Source organism: Ictalurus punctatus, chromosome 12 (genome assembly GCF_001660625.3).
Source record: "Ictalurus punctatus breed USDA103 chromosome 12, Coco_2.0, whole genome shotgun sequence".
In the NCBI taxonomy this organism is placed as follows: domain Eukaryota; kingdom Metazoa; phylum Chordata; class Actinopteri; order Siluriformes; family Ictaluridae; genus Ictalurus; species Ictalurus punctatus.
In genome coordinates, this window is record NC_030427.2 from 4471532 (window position 1) to 4495484 (window position 23953).

Consider the following 23953-nt stretch of genomic DNA (forward strand, 5'->3'; position numbering starts at 1 on the left):
CTTCGCCCATGTTATGTGCCTTGTTAGAATTAGTTACATTAAACCTTAGATTAGTCTGGTTAGTTCACGCTGGTTTTTCCGCTCCCAGTTAGTAGTGATAGTTTATGTTTCTCGTTTTGTTTCTCCACCCTGTTTTCCGTGACCACGACATCGATTCCCGCCTTACCCAGTTGATGTCTGTTTGCCGATCGCCTGACCTTTGCATGTTTCTGGCTTACGTTTGTGGATTACGATTTGGATTTACCTGCCTGTGTCTCTCATTAATAAAACTGTCAAACTGCAATTGCATCCGTCCTGTCTTCGTTACGTCTCGAGACGTGACATAGGGTATATGTGCAATATTTAAGTATATCGTATTTGGGTAAAATCAGGTGAAGGGCATTTGTGCAATAATCGATGTATGGAAATTGTATATGTTATGTGTATGTTTGGTTGTTTAATAGTGAGCATGTTTTGTTGTTTATACAGATTTGGGTGTAATTGTATGTCAATTGCAGTTTGATTGTATATGCATTGTAACATCAACTATATTCTCTCAAGTGCCCAAGATAAATTTCTCCTAACGGAGACAATAAAGGCTAATCTAATCTAATCTAATCAAGATGTTGGTAGACCAAAAAAAGACTGAGTGCTGTATTACAAACATAATTTGCTCTAATAATGTATTAGTTAAGGGGTGTACACACTTATTGTCTCTATCATTGAACATCTGATTGATCTTCAACAAAACAGACGTCAAGTGAAAACTATAATGCCTTCAGAAATGACTCTGATGCCCATATTCATAAGATGATCACAAGCTTAAAAGTTCCTGGTTACACAATCAGTGTGTTTACATGGACAACAATAATCCACTATTAACCCAATTAAGACGATACTGTGATTAAGAAACTACCATGTAAACAGCCATTTTTACTTACCTTAGTCCGGTTAAAGTCATACACAAATCTAATTAAGACAGGTGGGTTACTCCTGTTTTAGTCGCATTATGGACGTGTAGTAGTGACATGTAAGCACCTTAATCACACTATTAATGTCGTGAGTTTTCACCGCATTTTGCGACAGGACACGATCACACACGGCAGCGCTCAACCGTTTCACGGCAAACAAGAGAGCACGGCTGCATCCCAAACCGTGTACTTACCTACTATATAGTACATGAAATACATGCATCTCAGCTACTATATAGACGGTAAGTACGCGGTTTGAGACGCAGCCCACGGCTTCAAGAAGTCGTCTATTTGCACGTACAGCACGACAAATAATTAACCGCACTTGAAACGTTCGTAAATTATTTTTTATAAAAACACCCAAAACTGTATACGGTTCCATAACGAAGACGAACTGTATGTTGATATGTGAAATTCTGGAGGGACGTCAGACGGCGTGGCGCGGTGACGTAATGACGCGGGCTGTTCATCTAATTATGATCTATAACGTAAAACGGGAACATGACAGGAGTATTCTAAAAGCGACTCATGTAAACACCTTAATCACATTATTATCTTAATCAGAGTAAGGTCAATAATTAGATTACTGCTGTTCATATAAACGTAGTCAGTTTCACTTTTTGATTATAAAGTATACAGTAATAAAAGGGAAATTATTTATAATCACACTATCCGGTGTCACCCAGATGTGGGTGATTCTGGTTTCTCTCAAGGTTTCTTCCTCATGTTGTCTCAGGGAGTTTTTCCTTGCCATCAACACCTATGGCTTGCTCATTAAGGACACATTTATATCTGGAATTTATATATTTCGGTAAAGCTACTTTGTGACAATGTCCAATGTTATAAGCACTATACAAATAAAACTGAATGGAATTGAACTTATGCAACCTACCATTTTTTATTTCCCCCCTGCCCCAAATGTTTCTAATTTATTTATTTTTAATATCCACGGCACATATATACAGTTCTTTAAAAGCGTTATGTTACTTTGGAACAGATTTTTCTACATTTTCAATGTGTTTTCTTACAATTGTAGGAAATTTGAGGATGAATATTTTATAGAATATCACGAAAAAATGTATTTGTGAATATTAGTTTATCAATTATGCATTTATTAGTTTATTTTAACCTGTTTAGATTCCACTAAGTAGCAAACCTGCTCACCACAGGCAGCGAGTTAATTCTGGCCCTAAGTCATGAGGCGAGTAGATTCCTAGAAGAAACGTTTTGAAGTATGTTAAAAATGAAACATGGCATTAACACTTCCTTATTGGTCTTTGAAGACATGGGTACTTGAACCTTCTATTCGTATCTATCATATTTGACGCATTTAAAATTGTGCCACAATTTTTGTGTCATGTCACAAACTCGCACGCTTTGTTTTGTTTCGGACCATAGTTCTAACCCTGACACATGAAGATTAATTAGCTACTAGACAGACTGTTTAGGTACAGTCGCTCGAGCTTTCCTTGTGTGACTGCTATGGAAAGCAAGATGATGCAGTTTGTTGTGTAATTTTGCAGTATGTGGGGCTCTCAGGGTTTGTTTTTTTTTTTTTTTAGGTTTTAGCAGCCCTTCCTGATGTTACGAAACGAGACTGGAGGCGGATGCAGGTGCAGGTCACAGTCTTTATTACTTAAACCAGATAAACAAACTAACATAGGGAGCGCGGTCTCTACTGATTATGCAAACTCTGGACATTTAGCTACGACCGCTAGCATGCTACACGTTAGCACATACCGTTGTACTTCCTTCACTTGCTGAACGTAAACCAACTATAATACTGCGCGATGTGCGCAGTCACCCGGGGGGTTTAAATAACAAACTTAATTAAACCAAAACATTAACACCTGGGGCAAATCAGACTTAGATTAATCTCCAAACAGGAAGTAAAGGAAAACAAATGAGTCACGTGACCAGTCAGCGGCCGTACCGCAGTGCCCTCTGCTGGCCGTGGCGTAACACCTGAACTTTTTTGACCACTCCTACTGCAGTCTGTATCTTTAAGAGGGACACCTGCGTACACATCCCAATGCAAAAATGTTCTACGGTTGTACTTGTGAACTTGGGATGGTCTCTTCAACCCTCCAAGTTCAGCAAGTGATGTCAACATGAGCAATAAACAAAGTAGCACTTCTCATCTTTAAGTACGTTATGCTGTATATACAAGTATTAGCTTTAGATCAATCAACATACAGACAAATTAGCTTGCTAAAACTAGATCACTGTCCATAGAGTTCACTGTTTTGAGGAGGTAAATATACATCACAGTTACAGTGGTATATTCTATCTTTCTGCCTAAATATGACCGAAAACATCGTCTGATTTTAAGAAGATACAGAGAAACCAATTAAACAAATGAGACAAAAATATAACACTTGGTCACTTTTTTATTGAGGAAAATTATCCAATATTACTTTTGGCACTCACAGATATGTATGTGAACCTTTCAGTATCTGGTGTGACCCTCTTGTGCAACAATAACTGCAACTAAACATTTCCGGTAACTGGTGATCAGTCCTGCACTAAGTACAGAACAGCTTTAACTCTGGGATGTTGGTGGGTTTTCTCACATGATCTGCTTGCTTCAGGTCCTTCCACAACATTTCTATTGGATTAAGGTCAGGACTTTGACTTGGCCATTCAAAAATGTTAACTTTATTTGATAGAACGACTCGCATGTTTACGGTCGTTGTCTTGCTGCATGACCCACTTTTTCTTGAGATTCGGCTCATGACCGATATCCTGACATTTTCCTTTAGAATTCGCCGGGATATTTCAGAATTCATTGTTTCATCAATGATAGCAAGCCGTCCTGGCCCAGATGCAGCAAAACAGGCCCAAACCATGATACTACCACCAGCATGTGTCACAGATGGGATAAGGTTCTTACGTGGGTATGCAGTGTTTTCCTTTTTCCAAACATAACACTGTTCATAAAAAAAAAAAGTTCTATTTTGGTCTCATCTGTCCACAAAACCTTTTTCCAATAACCTTCTGGCTTGTCCACGTGATCTTCAGCATACTGCAAATGGGCAGCAATGTTCTTTTTGGAGAGCAGTGGCTTTCTCCATGCATTGTTCTCCCAACATTGTAGTTCAGTGTTCTCCTGATGGTGGACTCATGTACATTAACATTAGCCAGTGTAAGAGTTGAAGTTACTCTGGGTTCTTTTGTAACCTTGTGGACTATTACACGTCTTGCTCTTGGAGTGATCTTTGTTGACAGGCCACTCCAGTAGAGGGCCACAATGGTCTTGAATTTTCTTCAATTTGTACACAATCTGTCTGCCTGTGGATTGGTGGAGTCCAAACTCTTTATAGATGGTTTTGTAACCTTTTCCAGCCTGATTAGCATCAATTCTTTTTCTGTGATCCTCAGAAATTGCCTTTGTTCGTGCCATAATACAACACCTGAAATTACCGGCCTCGATTTTCAACTTCAAATTAACTGCTAATCCTAGTTCACATACTAACAGATATGACATTTTGGCTAATTTTCCTCAATAAATGAATGACCAAGTATAATATTTTTGTCTCATTTCATTTGTTTAACAGGGATCTCTTTGCCTACTTTTAGGAAATCTGATGTTTTAGGTCATATTAATGCAGATATATAGAAAAATCTAAAGGGTTCACAAAATACTGTTAGCTGCCGACAAAATTTGAACATCGAGGCTTTGAGTACAAGCAAAGCAACTGTATCTAGTGTAAAAGGGACCTAGTAAACATATGTAGCATCAACCTCTGGACTCACTCATCTTTGTTGATCAGTAAAACCTTCCGGAACAATTAGTCCAACGGTCTGACTAGAACAATAGCCACTTCAGTTAGATAAGACAACCTAAACAGACAGGAACAAAGTAAAGACAATAGGTGATGTGCATTAATAGCCTTTCACTGCTGGCCACTGTATGCTCACTCTAAGCTGCATGGGAACCAGAACAATCAGAAAGAGAAAAAGAGAACAGGCTAGAGAAAGGAATCTGGCCCAGAAGACCAAATTTTTTGCTTTATAACATAAGGGGGGAATTCATTTCAGAAGCCTTTCATTATTATCTTCACAGGTGGCATATAACTCATTTCCCTGGACATTACACCGAGTCGGAATTTGGAATTGTAATTTACCATTTACAGAAATTAAAGTCTGAGTAGCCAGCCTAACAGGGTGTTACAAAACTAGATAGGACAAGTGCACTCTAAAGTAGTGACACTGAACAAAAGACACATATTGGTAGAAGAAGCAAGACAAAATCCAGGCCTATGCTCCTTTTATGTTCTATTCACAGATCTATCTACATTTAAAACAAAGGCATGTGCACTATATCAGCAGGAAGTAGTACCTGTCCTACCCAGACAATGGAAAGTTACCCGTTATTACAGTCATTCATTAGCCCTATTGAGGCTCCTGTTGTGCAACAAAAAAGCGTTTGCCCTATTGTTGGGAGATGGCAAGTTCGAATCTAGACGATGTCACAGCCATCCATAGCGGGGAGGCAAAAGAACAAAATTAGTCATGTTCTCAGGGTGGGAGGGATGTGATTACTGTCTCTCCTCCGTCAATCACAGAGAAACTAGCCGATCACAGGCATTCGAGAGTTCCTGCGCACATATCAGATTTTCATTTTCCATAAGACAGGGTCTTATGTGACACAGCATGAGCAGCAATTCAAAAAGATGCGGAGGGTAGCTGTACACATCTTGGAAGAAGCATGTGCTATCCTACACCCTCCCTGGTTGATAGTTGTTATGTTATGGAGAGTTAACTACTTGTAGTTTGATTGAACTATAGTAAGAAAAAAGTAGAAAAGTATGATCTGTGCATTTTACTCATATGTTGTGTTAGACAGAACCCTGTTCAATGCCGGTTCTTAGATAAGAAATGGCAAGATGTTCATTATGCTAAAACAAAAAAGCAATTCTTGGAACAAACAACTGGGCTCAAGGTAGAATTCTTATTTCTCGTACCATCCAACTACAGTAGATTCTTTGTCCTGTATAACCAGTAGAGAAGTATGTTTGCATTGATCTTCATAAAAAGTAAGAGAAGTTTGATGGAGTTTTCTCGGGTTAATTGTTGATCTCTCAGCCGCAAATTAAGGAGAACTTCCCTCAGAGATTTACTCTTTACCTTTGCTTCATTTAAGCCATGATTGTCACAACACCAATGATCCTACTGTGCTATCCACATGAGGGAAACTACTGGCCAGTCTTGGATCACAGGCATTTAAGATCTGGTGCACTGGTTTCCTAAGTATGGCCATCATTTCAAGCTTTCTAATCATACCCAAACACCTATATACACTGATCTGGGGTCTGTATGCAGATTCATAATTTATTGTTAATTTCAAGTAATCTGTGGATTATCTGTGGATCTGTGGATTCCTTCCCCACAGAAGGAATTTTACTTATATGCAACTTCATATTTATGCCCCAGGGAGACAGGACATGGTTAAAGGAAACATCATCTTTGGACTGAAAGCAAATGAAAAATGATATTTTTCAAGAAAAAAACAATAATATAGGTTTTCAAGAAGATTTCTAAGATTCGAATGAGAACGTAATGTTCATTTTATACAATCATAAAAAAAATATATATATGTAAGGTACCAATAACTATGGAAGTCACTGATATGCCTCATGTATGCATCTTTAATTTTCTTGTACCAATCTCTAAATGCATATATGATTTTGAGGCTCTAGATGGTTCCTGATCAGTGGTACTGTTCAGTCCCCTATCATTACAAGTGTGGCCATTCTGGTGCTGACACAAAAACATACACATGCTACTTTCATACCTGTAGGTGACTTTTGGGTTACCAGAGCATCTCTGGCTTTGGCTTGCTCTATAAACCAGTGTCTCTCACACTCCTTTCCCGTACGGGGAACATCAGGGTGGGCATTGGAGATTTCCTCTGCAATCTCATCCCATGCCCATCTCCGGTTGGTCGCTGTCTCTCGGCAAGAATGCCTGCCAGTCAGTAGACCTTCTCTCCTGGCTTTCACTAACTGCACCAACAGGAGCTTTTGCTCTGTAGACCAGTTAGGCTTTCTGGGCCTCATCAGTGTTTCCTGTAGTAAACGTAGGCAGATTTTCAATGTGCAATACATACGTAGTTAATCAAATAAATAACCATAACACATTGTGGTTATGCTTACCCTCAACGCTGCATGAGTGCTATAAGTTTCTATTACACAAATTATTTTATTTGCTCCTAATAAGTATAGCTTTGATGTTTTATCCTCTATTTAGGAAACGAGTGAAGGTAGCTTAATGTTACAAACTTACGTAGGTTAGTACAGGAAGTAAGTCTGGAATCACTAACGACTCGTTTCAGCTGTTCAGAATCAGTTCCTTCGTTTGGGAGTCAATAACTCTCTGCCGTGCGCTTTGATTTTTGAAACGTTGCAGAATTTTTACAATCACAAACAGCTACATAACACACTACATGAAAGGTAATATTTGAAGAAACATAATAGGTGCACTTTAAATAATGTATTATGCAGTAGAATATTATTTTCATAAAGAAATTAAGACAATAAGTCATTTATATGGTTTTATTTGACTGCATTCTTCTCAATTTCTGAATGTTTACTTCAGCTGTTAGATACCAGACTGATTATAAAGGCTTTTTATTATATTACTGGTACTTTTTTATTTGATTAGTAAAATAATATTATTTGATCAGTTTGTTCAAGTTACAAGTAAATAGACTGTCAAAGTGATACGATATTACACTTTTAAAATAATCTGTAGATGTGGGCCTCTATGCCCATATATTACCATATATGATATGGGTGGATTGCGGTGGGGCCCACATCAATCATTTTTCAGGGGGTCCAGAACTCCCTAGTTATGGCCCTGCCAGTGGCTAAATCAAACTGCTAAGTTTCCAAGAAATCATAAAAACAGTTGTTTTTTTTTTAAATAAAAAATGTTTAAAAAATAACAAAAGAGCCAGCTTTCCACTTATTTGCAGTGACTGATGTTGGGACAGGCACATTAGGATACAGGCACACCGGACACAAGAAGACCGATATGTGAACAGAAAAAGCCATCACTCCATAAATGTGTAGGTGGCGTGTGATTGCCTTTGCAAAATTATAAACGGTGTAGCACGTTGGCCTAGAAGCACTCACGACTCACAAATTTTGTCTGAGAGCAAGATGGAGTTTTTGAGATTTTGAAGCTGCAGTGTACAGCAATGTCATACTGCTCAGAGAAAGTGGTTACCCTGTCAACCTTGACACCATGGAATCCTTCCAACCTCAGCCAGGTATGAAAATGTTCGCATGGCCCATTAGGAGTTTACCCTACTGTCAGTAAAGAGAGCTTGGCATTGATATTTTATCAATAGTTTAGGAAAGGTATAACAATGCCTTAACAACTAGCAGATGCATCACTGAGTGGATCATCAACTCAAATGCAGGTTCCATTGTCTGGAAAATTACCGTTGCTTCTGTCATTCTTTTTAATATGTCAAAGAGATTTCCTGCACTTGTAGAGGAGGATGAGACTGTGGAGGGCTGTCACGAACTCGTCAAAGAGTTACAACAGCAACAAAATGATGGATATCCTGGCAGAGATAAAAATATTTATTATCGTTTATTATTATTATTGGAATTGCTGTCATTACTAGGCTTTAAAATGATCATCAAATTGTAATAATCATTTCCCCCTCATTTGGATAATTTCTTTGGATAACTCACTTGGATGATAATAATAATAATAATAATAATAATAATAATAATAATAACAACAACAACAAGGCTTTTCCAAAGTTTGTCATTAAATTTATTTTAATTCTTCAACAGTAATCATTATTTTTTTCGTCATTTTGTAATTGAATTAGCTTATTATTGAGCAGTATGTTATGCAGGTTCTGATTCACTTTCTCCTTCTCCAATTTCTCTATCTCCAGCTGCAGCTTTTCTTTCTGGAGCTGGAGAACTTCCTTCTGCTGCTCAATGAATTCTTCCCGAACAGTTGCAGGTTCCCTTGGTTTTCTGGAACACATATGTTAAGTGATTTAACCGAGAATTTAATGCAAACATAATAAATGCTCACTTGGCTCTTGCTTCAAAGGGAACATTTTCCTGTATTATTGGTGAAGGCACGCTCTCCCCTATATGAGGAAACATTGTGATGAACGAACTGTGCTTATTATAAGCATCTCATATTTTTGTTGTCACGTATAGCCTACATTTGACATAGGATTAGTGGTCTAATTTTACTCTAGGTTGGCATGAGATACCTTATCATTACTAGCCAGCAATAGCCAAAGGCTACGGTCAGCTCACTGTGTCTTCCACCTCTGGCTCAATCTCCCTTTCTAGTCCATCCTAAATTCCAGTCAGAACTAGACAATCTGCCTCAATGATGTCCCTAACTAACTTTGAATATGATGAAAAGGGCCCTATAGTTTTCGGTTCGTTCTTTGTTTTTAAAATAAAAATAAAAAAATTCCAAGGTTTTGGGGTTTTTTTGGGGACTTTAACATGCTCAGAAACTCGACACATATGTTGAATACTGAGTCTCATGGCTTCTCATATCATTGCTATGCTCATGACACCCAGCTCTATTTGTCCTTCCACCCTGACGATCCATCTGTCTCTGCATGAATCTCTGCTTGCCTGTCGGACATCTCGGTCTGGATGATGGAACACCACCTTAAGCTCAACCTGGCAAAATCTGAGCTTCTCTTCATCCCAGCCTGTCCCTCAATCAACCACAACCTCACTGTACAGCTCGGCTCATCCACACTCAAGCCAACCAGGACGGCCAGGAACCATGGGGTGACTATTGCTTGACCTTCACAGACCTTCACATTTCAACAACTACATGATCCTGTAGGTTCATCCTGTACAACATCAAGAAAATCAGACCCTATCTCACTGAACAGGCTGTACAGATACTAGTCCAGGCTCTTCTCATCTCAAAGCTGGACTACTGCAATGCACTACTCACGGGTCTACCAGCTAGCTCTATCAAACCCCTTCAGATGAGTCAGAATGCAGCAGCACACCTCGTCTTCAACCAGCCCAAGAGAGCCCATGTCACACTCCTCTTCATCTCCCTCCACTGGCTTCCTGTAGCCGCCCGTATCAAATTCAAGGCCTTGATGCTCACCTACAAGACCTTGTCTGGAACAGCACCCTCCTACCTCAACTCTCTCCTGAAGGCTTATGTTCCCTGACGCAATCTGCGATCAATCAACAACCGATGCTTAGTAATACCTATTCAGCGTGGCTCAAGGTCCCTTTCAAGAACCTTCACACTAACTGTCCCTCAACTTCCAACCTCAATCCGGACCGCAGAATCCGTCACCATCTTCAAGAAACAGCTAAAGACCCATCTCTTCTGTGAACACCTAACCCACCCATAAAAAAAGAAAAAGAAAAAAAGAAATAATAAAAAAAAAACCCTTACTCTGGCACTTACACATCTACTCTGTGTACTTTGCTTCTTCTGGAACTCAATTAATAGATCTTGTATGGTAACACTACTTGTATTGTTCTCTGCTTGATGTATCGCTTTGCTTGTATTTTCTCATTTGTAAGTCGCTTTGGATAAAAGCGTCTGCTAAATGAATAAATGTAAATATGTCTGACATTAGGTCCAGGCAAAGGGTAGCACATGGGTGTGGTGGGGGGCTCTATAACTCCCCTTTTAACACTGTACATAAACATGGTGTATAAATCATACACACTTGTAGGTATATGTATGAAACTCAGAACACATACTGTTCTCATGGATCCAAACAACATTCATTAGCTCCACCCAACAGGAAGTCAGCCATTTTGGATTTTGTGAAAAGCACATGCAGTGAACATTTAAATACTCTTCCTAGGGGATTCAAGTGATTGTCACCAAACTTGGTCAACATTATGTAAAATTGTGAAAGGATTTTTGATATCTTAAATAGTGTTGCCATGGTAACCAAACATTACCGCTAATCAAACATTAATACTATTTTCACCATGGAATCCTTCCAACCTCAGCCAGGTTTGAAAATGTTAGAATTTTTGACTATAGTGGTGGGGTCAGTTCTGACTACAGTAACCAAACTCATGCATATATTGTTCTCATCAAGCCGGACAACTTTCCAATTGACAGTCATTATCTCCGCCCAACAGGAAGTAGGTCATTTTGGATTTAATGTGGATTTTGTTTTTTAAATTGCAGGCTCTGAACTTTTAAATACTCCTCCTAGGGGATTCACGTTATTTTTACCAAATGTGGTCAACATTATGCCAAGACATTGAAGATGCTAAATTGTGAACGGATTTTTGATATGTCGAATAGTGTGGCCATGGCAAGGGATTATTAAATTAATGACAAAAAAGTGAAACTGGAAGACTCCCGTATCTTCTATGTGCATTGTCTGATTTAGATCAATTTGGTGTTGTATGTTTGGTCATGGGGGCTATGTTGCACCCCCTTAAATGCATGAGCCCACTACACATTACTTCACTACAATTAATAAAGGGCTAATAAGGAGAACATATATTTCTTACCTTCATACATTATATCACCAAATATGAGTTGTATGTATGGACTTGGAAGCTGTTGTAAAGTCTTAGACCTGGGCTTAACTCAACACATCAGCACAAAACAAGTTACTCTACAGCACACGCTTCACTATGCATTGTTTTCATATACACACCGGGTGGCGATGTACCGTAGTGCTTGGGCCCGCCATCGCTGCTTGCAGCTATATTATTGTTCTTTTGAATGCAAGTAAACGTTCTCAAATAAACGCAAATTGAACGCAAATAAACGTTCTCAGTTATTTCCATTTTTTGTTTTTTTTTTGCTACATTTATTGCAGGATTAAATTTGCTTTTGAGAATGGACTTTCTTTTGCCGTATTCCTCCAAAAGAATACTTTGTTCTTCCTGGGCCCAATTAGGTTTTCTTTTCCTGTCCGTATTTTTCGTTTTGGCTATTAAAATGATTCGTCAAATTAGCTACAGCTGTGTTTTTTGAATAATAGTTATTTCTGTAAATGAGAGTTACACTGTCATGGAAACTGGAATTTTACTACAACAAAACCTCAGTCACTGTAGAAAATCATAAAAAAAAAAAAAAAAGTATTTTGGAAGGTTGTAAATACAACTCATGCAAATCATTTAAATTTTATTTAAGTATATTAGTCAGCAAGTGAAATATATAATAATGGGTAAAATATACCTACACTACCTATTTGTTAACAGTAAGAACTGCAACATAAAAAAAATATCATACGATATACCAAAAGATATTAGCCCTGTGCTGCAGAAATATTAGACATCCCCTAACACCCACATCATCAGTGACAGAGACATGAATGAAATGTCCAAGTGTTCAGCTTGGTCCAGAGAATCAGGAAATTCTATTTGGGAATGGATCCCGCGTGCACGTCGCATGGAATTTCCCGTTAGAATTCACAATACTCACTAATGTAAACTGAGTCTAGAGGAGCAAACAGGCAACCAGAGACACTGTTTTAGATCTCCATAGGGAATATTCGGCAAATAACTATTCCCGTTTTACTCAGTGTGTGCGCGATTACTTTTCGCATCATTCCCATGCATGTGTCGTGAAATTTCGTCTGGAATGAAATTTCCCCCATACAAACTCATTGATAAATCAGTAGCAGAAACTATACCATAAATAACAGGCCATAAACTAATCACCAAACTACTGCAGCCATGTCATAAATCAAAACGATCGGCTCAGTGAGGAGAATTGCATTACGGGGGATGACAATACCCGATGGCTCAGCGTGTAGTAATGCATGATGGGTTTTTGAGTGACGTCACATGCACAATCACCCCCAAAATAAATGGAATCACAAACCTACCTTAACATAGACATGTGACATCAAAACACTCAGCTCAATCAGGGGAATTTCATTATGGGTATTCTAGTGACGTCATGTGTGCAGCTGCATGTAGGTGTCAAATTTTGCACGGACAAGAACCGCTCACATTCTTCAGAAAATGTCAAATCTAGTTAGTGGTGCTTGCGAAGCAAAGCATCACTACTGTTACTGTTCATATTTTTGCTTCTTCCGGACAAAACTTCGATGCGTAACTCATCCCGCAACATTTGTGCTACGGAGATGAATGAGCGCTCAAATCGACCAGTTTATTGAGGAGAGGTGTGCTATGACTTTTATAAGGGATCCGACTCACGATGTTCGAACCGCGGACAAAAAAATAATAAACGCACGTTTTTGGCCTATAGAGAATCAATGGGGAATAAAACACGGGTGTCACAGCTCATACGTTGTTCTGCTGAAATGCTCGTATCACATATCCCCTCGTACATCTTAGGGAGTAGACCCAGCATATACATGCTTTGTTGCAGAATTTTTACTGGAAAAGTATGGAAAAGGTGTTATTCCGGCCCTATAGACAATAATGGGAACTTTTTAACCCCCCTAACTCCCACACCATCACTGACGGACATGAATGACATGTCCAAGTGTTTGGCTTGGTCCATAGAATCAGAAAATCATACACACATGTAGCTAGCCCTATTGAACGGCATGTGCAGCTGCATGTTCAATATCGAATTTTGCACGGGCAAGCAGCACCAAGCTGGACTCTTCACCCAAGATAGGAGCTACACTGGGATATTGCTCGATTGCAACAAAAAGTGAGTGTGTTTCATTATTATTATTATTATTTTGCTTTAAACGCGCCAAGACCATAAGCTAAGCTAAGCTAATTGGCAATTGCAGCAATGGCGCTACTTCTGCTAGCGAGAACAGGGGGCTATGGATCTCGTACACTCTATGCTACCAATGGGAGTGAACACAGTAAAGTTTCATGAATTTTTTCATTGATAAAAATTGAAAATATTAGATGTGAAATTCAGGCTATTAAATTAAAACCAGACAGTATTATAAATAACCCTATAGATGATAATATAGCAATATCAGATCAATGTTTAGAATGTTTTACTCCCCTTAGAGACCGAACTAGCTTCAATAATCTCTTCAGCAAATACATCAACTTATACTAGATCCTGTACCTTCATGTTTGTTTAAACAGATTTATCCTGGAGTAATTGAACTCCTTCTAAATATAATCAGTTCTTACGTTAGCACTGGCTATGTACCTAAATCACTTAAACTAGCAGTTATTAAACCCCTGATTAAAAAACCTGACCTCGACTCCTCTCAACTGTCCAGCTATAGACCAATATCAAATCTCCCCTTCATCTCCAAGATCTTAGAGACGGTTGTACACAGCAGCTATGCTCGTACTTACACAGGAACAACATTCATGAAATGTATCAGTCAGGACTTAGACCTCATCATAGCACAGAGACAGCGTTAGTTAAAGTAGTAAATGACCTTCTACTGACCTCTGATCAGGGTTGTGTCTCGCTGCTTGTGTTACTCGACCTTAGTGCAGCTTTTGATACTATAGATCACACTATTCTCCTTGACAGATTAGAAAATGTTGTTGGTATTAAGGGAACAGTCCTCTCCTGGCTCAGGTCCTATCTGACCGAACGTTATCAGTTTGTAGATGTAAATGGAGATTTCTCCACACATACCGAGGTTAAATTTGGTGTTCCACAAGGTTCTGTTTTAGGTCCACTGCTTTCTACTTTATATATGCTACCCCTAGGTCAAATTATTCGTAAACATGGAATTAGCTTCCACTGTTATGCTGATGATACGCAGCTGTATGTTTCAGCGAAGCCAGAGGACAGACAGCAGCTTAGTAAAGTTGAGGATTGTGTAAAGGACATTAGACGTTGGATGCTAACTCACTTCCTTTTACTTAATTCTGATAAGACAGAAGAACTTGTACTAGGACCACGTGTAGCTAGAAGTAATTTTTCTGATCTCACAGTAACTCTGGATGGTCTTTCTGTTTCATCATGTGCAGCAGTAAAAGACCTTGGAGTGATTATTGACTCCAGCCTATCATTTAATGCTCATGTAGATAATATTACAAGAAATATATTGAAAAAGAAAAAGAAATATATTGTCACTACATGATGCAGAAATATTAGTTCATGCTTTCGTCACCTCTAGGCTAGAATATTGTAATGCCTTACTGTCTGGATGTTCCAGTAGGAGCATAAACAAACTCCAGTTAGTCCAGAATGCAGCTGCTAGAGTCCTAACTAGAACCAGAAGATACGCCCACATCACCGCGATCTTATCCACACTGCATTGGCTCCCAGTAAAATCTCGCATTGATTATAAAATAATATTATTAACCTATAAAGCACTAAATGGTCTCGCGTCACAATATCTAAGCGACCTTTTGGTTTTCTATGATCCGCCACGCCTACTTAGATCAAAAGGTGCAGGCTATTTGTTGGTACCTCGAATAGTGAAGGCTACAGCAGGGGGAAGAGCTTTCTCTTATAGAGCCCCACAGTTATGGATCAGTCTTCCTATTAGTGTTCGGGACTCAGACACAGTCTCAGTGTTTAAGTTGTATTTAAAACGTATTTGTTTACTCACGCCTACCCTGACTAGACTTTGTTATTCAAAGCACAGTCCTAAGAGTCTCCTCTCTCCCTCTGTCGAGCCACGCACGATTTTATGGAGAAACTAGAGAGCCTGATCCTCTCTGCTCTCTGGACCTGCCTGATCCATTCGGATGCCCTACCTCTGGATGGAGCTCTCATCTACTCCAATTCCAGATGGACACACTCACTGTGGTTGCTGGGACTACAGGTGCTTCTAAGGCCAAACAGACTTCATATTAAACCATAATGAACTTTCCTTTACTTTTACACTGTCCGTTCAGTTCAATTCAATTTTATTTGTACAGCGCTTTTTACAACAGACATTGTCTCAAAGCAATCCAATGTTACCCAGATGAGGACGGGTTCCCTTCTGAGTCGGGTTCCTCTCAAGGTTTCTTCCTCTAAACATCTTAGGGAGTTTTTCCTTGCCACCGGCTTGCTCAAGTGGGATAAATTCGCACATTTAAAATCTGTATCCTGTGTTTATATGTTTCTGTAAAGCTGCTTTGAGACAATGTCTATTGTAAAAATTGCTATACAAATACAACTGAACTGAACTTTCCTCAACTTTGTCACATCGCTGGACATGCCCACATCTAGTCTCCAGCGGTTGCTGTCGTTCATGTTGTTGGAGGTGGTCAGCTCTCATTGAAAATGAAATGAATGGTCTCCAGTCACTTTGTCACCGTGAGTCACTGTATTTATGAGCCCGCCTTTACTCTGTCAATGTACCTGTAACAGAGACACTCACTTCATCTATCTCTCGAGCTATTCAACTCTAGTATTGGCACCCTATCTATCTATCTATCTATCTATCTAGATAGCTAGCTAGCTACAGTGCCCTCCACTAATATTGGCACCCTTGGTACATATGAGCAAAGAAGCCTGTGAAAATTTGTCTATTGATATTAACCTTTTGATCTTTTGTTAAAAAAATTCACAAAAACACTCTCATGGATAATAAAAATTCCAAACACAACACAGGTTCATCTAATTTTTAAAAAAATCTTTGTTAAATATAGGTGTGCAACAATTATTGGCACTCCTATGAATTCATATGAGAAAAATATATTTAAAGTATATTCCCATTGATTTTTTTTTAGCACACCTGGGTGACTAGGAACAGGAAATTGTTCAACCACTACTTCCTGTTTCACAGGGGTAGGAATATGAGGTAACACATAAGCCAAATTCCCTTAGTCATTCAAAACAATGGGTAAGAGCGAGGAATATAGCTGTGATGTGCGGCAAAAGGTTTTTGAGCTTCACAAAATGGGGCGTGTCTATAAGAAAATAGCACAAGCATTGAAAACGCCCATTTCACCATCAGGACAATAATTAAGAAGTTCCAGTCAACTGGAAATGTTATGAATCGACCTGGAATTGGACGCGTGTCTGTATCGTCTCAACGCACTGTGAAGAGGACGGTTCGAGTGGATAAAACATCTCCAAGGATCACAGCTGGAGAACTGCAGAAGTTAGTTGTGTCTTGGGGTCAGAAAGTCTCCAAAACTACAATCTGAAGTCACCTACATCACCACAAGTTGTTTGGAAGGGTTTCAGGAAAAAAGCCTCTACTCTCATCCAAAAACAAACTCGAGCGTCTTCAGTTTGCCGACACTACTGGAACTTCAAATGGGATCGGGTTCTACGGTCAGATGAAACCAGAATAGAGCTTTTTGGTAATAAACACAGAGGTGGTTCTGGAGCACACAGAGAGGTAGCCATATGGAAAAGTACCTCATGCCCACGGTTAAATATGGAGGTGGATCTTTAATGTTTTGGGGCTGTTTTTCTGAAAGAGGACCTGGACATTTTGTTAGGATACATGGCATCATGGACTCTATCAAATATCAACAGATATTAAATGAAAACCTGACTGCCTCTGCCAGAAAGCTTCAAATGGGCCGTGGTTGGATCTTCCAGCAGGACAATGATCCAAAACATCATCAAAATCAACACAAAAATGGTTCACTGACCACAAAATCAAGGTCCTGCCATGACCATCCCAGTCCCCTGACCTGAACCCCATAGAAAACCTGTTGGGTGAACTGAAGAGGAGAGTTTTTTTTTTTTGATAAACCTGTGTTTTATTTGCAATTGTTTGGTATCCTGAGAGCAGAGTATATTTTTGAACAAAAGATCAGAAGGTTAAACAATAAAGAATTTTTCACAGCCTTCTTTGCTCATATTTACCAAGAGTGCCAATATTAGTGGAGGGCGCTGTATCTCTCTATCCAATCAACTCTACAAGTATTGCCACCCTATCTATCCATCTATGAGGTTCCGTTAGATACCGGGTTTTGGCCTTTAAACATTCAAAATGTCTGATAAAATCAAAAATGGTCAGACATAATACCTGGTAAAAACATTAACCCAAAGCAGACGTTAGACAAAGTACGTTCGCAATTACACACTTAAATAAGGTCTCTGTCTGAAACAAATCAGCGTGGGAAATTATACGATTTTCATTATTTCAACATTTATTTTAAACGAAAATATATGTGGCAAACTGCAGTTTAACGTTTTACTAGCTGCTAATTCCACAACTGTCGTTTGTTATTTTGAATAGTGTGGAAAATAATATATAATAAATAAACTTTCATCTTTCATTTGAATTGATTGTTTTGTTGTTATTAGTATATTGCTGTAACACATCTCAGTTATGTGAGGAATGTGGAGGCAGAAGGCAGGCTGATTACAAAGCAAAAGCCTTTTTATTCTTTCTATTCTTACTTTCGCTTTTCAACGGATTCATTCAACCACACACATCTCTGTGCTGGTCGTCTCTCTCTCTCTCTCTCTCATTATGGGAGGCATTGAAAGCACAAACAGACACACACAAGTAAACTCGGGCTAAAATCTGACACTCGACCACACCTCCGCTATCACAGTCGCATATAGTATGCAGTCCAAAACGTTACAGTGCAAAATAAACACAGAAACGAGACAACCGGATTTTATTTATTTATTATTTTAAACGTTATCATTCTCAGATACATTGGCCAGCAACAAAACTTCTTAGAGGAAACTCTATCTATCTAATTAACTTTACAATTATTAGCACCCTACCTGTCTCTCTTTCTTAAAACTGTACATTACCTTCAGAGTTCAAACTGATCACTATTTTAAACTTTCAAACTGGCTTTGTCAAGCCAACAACAATGTCTGTCATGACGAACTTTACCTACTCATTTGATAATTAGCAAGCTACTTAGCACGAGTAGCGATAATGCCGAATTGACCGTGCAAGCAAGGAGAGCTATTTAACCTTAATTCTAAATTGTAGCAGTGAAAAAAAAAGTCTGTGCAGGTTGATGGCAAGAAAGTGGTTTACTTCAGACTAGCGACATGCCGTGGTATTTTACAGGGGCGCGGTTTCATTGTACAGTATTGCTTTCTCAGCTGACCCTAGTGTCAGGCTTCAAATTTGAGCTAGCTAGCTATTTTGTTGACACTACAGCCTGGTATTGACAGGTTTCAGTGTATAGTCAGTGAATTTAGCTTAAATAGTGGACAGCAGGGTCCAAAATTGTCACATGCAAATGCGAGTAGAAATCTACATTGGTGAATGAAATAAATTAGCTGCCATTAGCGTGATGTGCATGGCTGAAATTAGTGAAACAGGTGTAGCAAAGCTGCTTCAAGGAATAGCTCAGCATGGAGCGAGTGTGTGGTCGAGAGAGAGAGAGAGAGAGAGAGAGACTATGATGGTGGATGCGCTGAGACTACCTCCTAATGTTCCACCATGCATCGCCATTCAGCCCGTGTCCTGTCAGATACATGTAGCCTAATGTCACTAATAATTATTCACATGTTCATGCTTTTAATAAATCTTTTTATCCTGCCACCATATCAGTGAATTTAAACTAATGCTTGCATTCAGAGTATAAGGGGTGTGTGTGTGTGCGCGTTTAGGAACGCTGCATCTCCACTGTAGCCTCCACTTATTGTCAGACCGTGTTTGATAACTAAAATCCCTCCCTCTCTCTTTTTGCCAGTATCAGCCAGAGGAGGATGTCCTCCAGGAGAGTTTTAATTAATTTTATTTTTTAAAAGATTTTTTATACCGCACCATGGTATCGACTTTGGTGGTATCGGTACCGACTACTAGATTTTTGGTATCGTGACATCCCTAGTTTTTACAGTGCATTTTCCCTTAGCTAAGGGAAATGTTTGAGGGATATTATGCAACACCCTTCACGAATTCCCTTTAAGGTTCACACTTAAGGGAAAAACTTAAGGTGTTTTACGCAAATGGGCACTGTATAATCTGAACGCAAAGTCAGATTTCTACGTACGTCCCGATACATAGTGAGTAGGATACTCTCTGGTTACCCCTGAAATTTCAAAACAATTAGCTCATAGGCGCTGCTATAAAAATGCATATATCTCTTTAGCAGTTTGACATATGGAAATTAAATGAATTCTTTTTCTAATTAATACATTGGTGAAAGAAATACAGCCAAAAACTGGATACTCAGAAAATGGCAATGAAAACTCAGACTTCTGGCCCCTGTGCATGTGTGTGTGTATGTGTGTGTGTGTGAGAGAGAGAGAGAGAGAGAGAGAGAGAGAGAGAGAGAGAGTGTGTCTCAATGGACATGCTTGTTCTTAGCAGAACAGAATTTGTGTTCAAAAGTTTGTGAAGTCTTTAGAATTTTCTATATATCTGCATAAATATGACCTAAAACATCATCAGATTTTTACACAACTCCTAAAAGTAGATAAAGACAACCCAGTTAAACAAATGAGACAAAAATATTATACTTGATCATTTATTTACTGCGTTAAATGATCCAATATTATATATATCTGTGAGTGACAAAAGTATGTGAACCTGTAGGATTGTCCGTTTAATTTGAAGGTGAAATTACAGTCGGGTGTTTTCAGTCAATGAGATGATAATCAGGTGTGAGTGAGCGCCCTGTTTTATTTAAAGAACAGGAATCTAGCAAAGTCTGATCTTCACAACATGTGTTTGTGGAAGTTTATCATGGTGTAAACAAATGAGATTTTTGAGGACCTCAAAAAAAAAAAAGGACTTCTTGTAATCAGGCTGGAAAAAGTTTCAAAACCATCTCTAAGGAGTTTGGACTTCACCAATACACAGTCAGACAGCTTGTGTATAAATGGAGGAAATTCTAGACCATTGTTACCCTTAACAGGAGTGGTCGACCAACAAAGATCACTCCAAGAGCAGGACGTGTAACAGTCCATGAGGTCACAAAGGAACCCAGGGTAACTTCTAAGCAACTAAGGTCCTCTCTCACACTGGCTAATGTTAATGTTCATGATGGTGGGCCTCAGGAGAACACTGAACAACAACAGTGTGCATGGCATAGTTCCAAGGGGAAAACCCCTGCTCTCCAAAAAGAACATTGCAGCCCTTCTGCAGTTCTAAGATCATGTTGACAAACCAGAAGGTTTTGGAAAAATGTTTTGTGGACAGATGAAACCAAAAATAGAATTTCTGGTTTAAATGAGAAGTGTTATGTTTAGAGAAAGGAAAACCCTGCATTCCAGCATAAGAACCTTATCCCATCTGTGAAACATGGTGGTAGTATCATGGTTTGAGCCTGTTATGCTGCATCTGGACCAGGATGACTTCCCATCATCGATGGACCAATTAATTCCAAAGTATACCAGCAAATTGTAAAGGAAAATACCAGAACATCTGTCCGTGTACTGAATCTCAATTAAATAAAACTGAATTTACAGATCATGCAGCAAGACAATGACCCTAAACATGCAAGTCGTTCTACCAAAAAACGGTTAAAGAAGAATACGGTTAATGTTTTGGAATGGTCAAGTCAAAGTCCTGACCTTAATCCAATAGAAATGCTGTGGAAGGACCTGAAGCAAGCAGTTGATGTGAGGAAACCCACCAACATCCCAGAGCTGAAGCCGTTCTGTACTGAGGAACGGGCTAAAATTCCTCCAAGCCGATGTGCAGGACTGATCAACAGTTACAGTAACGGAAATGTTTAGTTGCAGTAATTGCTGCACAAGAGGATCACACCAGATACTGAAAGCAAAGGTGCACATACTTTTGCCACTCACAGATATGTAATACTGGATCATTTTCATCAATAAATAAATGACCAAGTATAATATTTTATCTCATTTGTTTAATGACCTACTTTTAGGACTTCTTAGTGAAAATCTCATGTTGTTTTAGATCATATTTATGCAGAAATATAGAAAATTCTAAAGGGTTCAAACTTACAAGCACCACTGTATATACTGCCTGCCCAACAAAAAAGTAGCACACTAAAATTTCGTTGCACCACCTTTAGCTTTGATTACAGTGCGAAGTTCATCGTGGCGTTGCTTCGACAACCTTGTGCAGCAGGACGTTTATTTCCATCCAGAGTTGCATCCATTTTTGCCTGAGATTTTGTATGGAGGACGGGAGAAGTTGAACATTCTGTAAGGTCTTCTCCAGCACACCCCAAAGACTTTCAAAGGGGTTAAGGGCAGGACTGTGGTGGCCAGTTTATTGGTGAAAACGATTCCTCATGCTCCCTGAACCACTCTTTCAGGACTTGAGCCCGATGAATCTGGGCATCATCATCCTGTAATAAGCCTGTGCCATCTGGGAAGAAAAAACTCCACTGATGGGGTAACCTGGTCATTCAGTACGTTCTGGTACTCGGGTGACTTCATTTTATTGCCGCATGATGTCGCTGAGCCTCGGCCTGACCGATCGGAGCGACCCCAGATCATAACGCCGCTTCCAGAGGCTTATACAGTAGGCACTACGCATGACTGGTGCATCGCTTCATGTGCTTCCCGTCTTACCCTGATGCAACCATCGCTGTGGAATAGGGTAACTCTGGACTCGTCAGACCACATGACCTTTTTCCACTGCTGCACAGACTTACAGTCTTCACGCTCCCAGCAGATTGATTACTGTAGCCTCACACTGATTAGGCCACACAGCTGTTTACTCTCGATTCTGTAAGTGCTCGTCACACTGTGCATGTGGAAATGCTCTTACGTTCACTATTAACCACAGCCATGAGTTCCACTGGCGATTTTTTTTACGATGGGACTTCACCGAGCGTTTTAAAGATCTCCGATCACGATCGTTCAAGAGTCTGAGCATTCATTTATTCGACCACATTTTAACAGTATGTTTGTGATAGCGTGGGAGTGGTCTAGAATCAGCTGTGGAGAAAGAGCTGGTTCAGTCAATCAACTGTAATTTAGGATTGGTAATATGGATTTGAACCGAACTCCAAAGTCATGTTCAGTACAAGGTTCTGCAGAGATGTCTGCAGAGGCTTGGGGTGTGGTCAGTTTTTTAGGAACTGTAAATCTGTTTGAGTTGAGATTTGGTATGCTACATCAATCTGCTAATCTGTACCTGGATTTTTAATAATCAGTTAATTACTTCAAAAACATGGCCACCTGCAGCCAATCAGATTTGAGCAATTTCACAATGCTAATTTACAGCTGTAACTGATGACTGCTTGCATGGATCTCATGAAATTTGAAAGCCATGTACGGAACAACATTCTGAGGTCAAAGGGAAAGTTTGGAGCATAGTCATACAAAGGGGGAGGAGCTAAGGTCAGATAAATATTTCTCAGAAACTGGAGTTCAAGTTGAAATGTGGCAAGGTGATAAATGAAACAACATAAGTGGTTTGTTGATAATGACTTAATTCCTTAAAAAAAAAACAACAACACAGCCACCACTGGCCAATCAGCAGCCATTTTCACGGTTAACACTGACAGAACTAGAATGGTAGGTTCACGTTGAGACCCACTACTACCTGATGCAATCTCACTCAAATTGGCCACTGGGGGGCGCTATTCATGTTTGTTTTTATTAAACTTTTTCAGTTTAATATGTTTGCTCCCATTCTAAAAAAAAAGAAAAAAGAAAAAAAAGGGTCGTTTGGACCCATTAGCACTGGCCACTAAAATCTGTGATCACTTGCATAATAAGAGAAACCTACTTTTCCAAACTAGTTCTAGGATTTTTGGCCTATCTTCACAATTGTAGTGTCAGACTACTCAGCAGAGTGTGAACCACAGTAATCAAACCCATTTAACTTTTGTAAACAACATGGCCACCATACATCAATAAATTCTAAGATGGCAAAGCTGGATTATTCAAATAGCTGTAACTCATGATTGGCGATATGTATGGATTTGAACCAAACCTGAAAGACATGTTCAGTACAAGGATCTGAAAAGACGGGCAGAGTCATAATTTGTAATAGCCGGTTCTCCAGAATCAATATTCCAACTGAGCTTAAATTTGGTGTGGTGAATTGAACTGGTAACCTGTAACTGGATTTTTTTTTCCTTCCACTAAGCACGAAGACGTTATAACCCCAAAACTGGTTCCAACTGCCAGGATGTTGAGACTTCTCTTGAGACTTTTCAATAAACAAAGTGAGCTCAAACACACTACTCCATATTAAAGCAGCACAGAAACACATAATTAACCTGGCCACCTCAGGCCTCGGATTTAAATCCCTTTGAAACATAGTCTGCAGA

The 23953-nt window shown here is 39.2% G+C and overlaps 2 protein-coding genes across 3 annotated transcripts in view; one reads left to right on the forward strand and one right to left on the reverse strand.

The window, feature by feature from the left end:
- The window catches only part of atg3 (autophagy related 3), a gene marked incomplete in the record, with an annotated part of 729311 nt that overhangs the window by 605459 nt on the left and 99899 nt on the right, over positions 1–23953 (forward strand).
- Positions 1–23953, reverse strand: part of si:dkey-6e2.2 (uncharacterized) — a 32671-nt gene that overhangs the window by 7933 nt on the left and 785 nt on the right. Inside the window, exon 1 of one of the 2 annotated variants that reach the window (XM_017481086.3) lies at positions 6748–8642. In XM_017481086.3, the coding sequence (XP_017336575.1) occupies positions 6748–7060 (313 nt within the window). In that variant the 5' untranslated portion in view covers positions 7061–8642. Of the gene's footprint in view, positions 1–6747; positions 8643–23953 lie in introns of those variants that run through there. The other variant, XM_017481089.3, reaches the window with a different exon arrangement.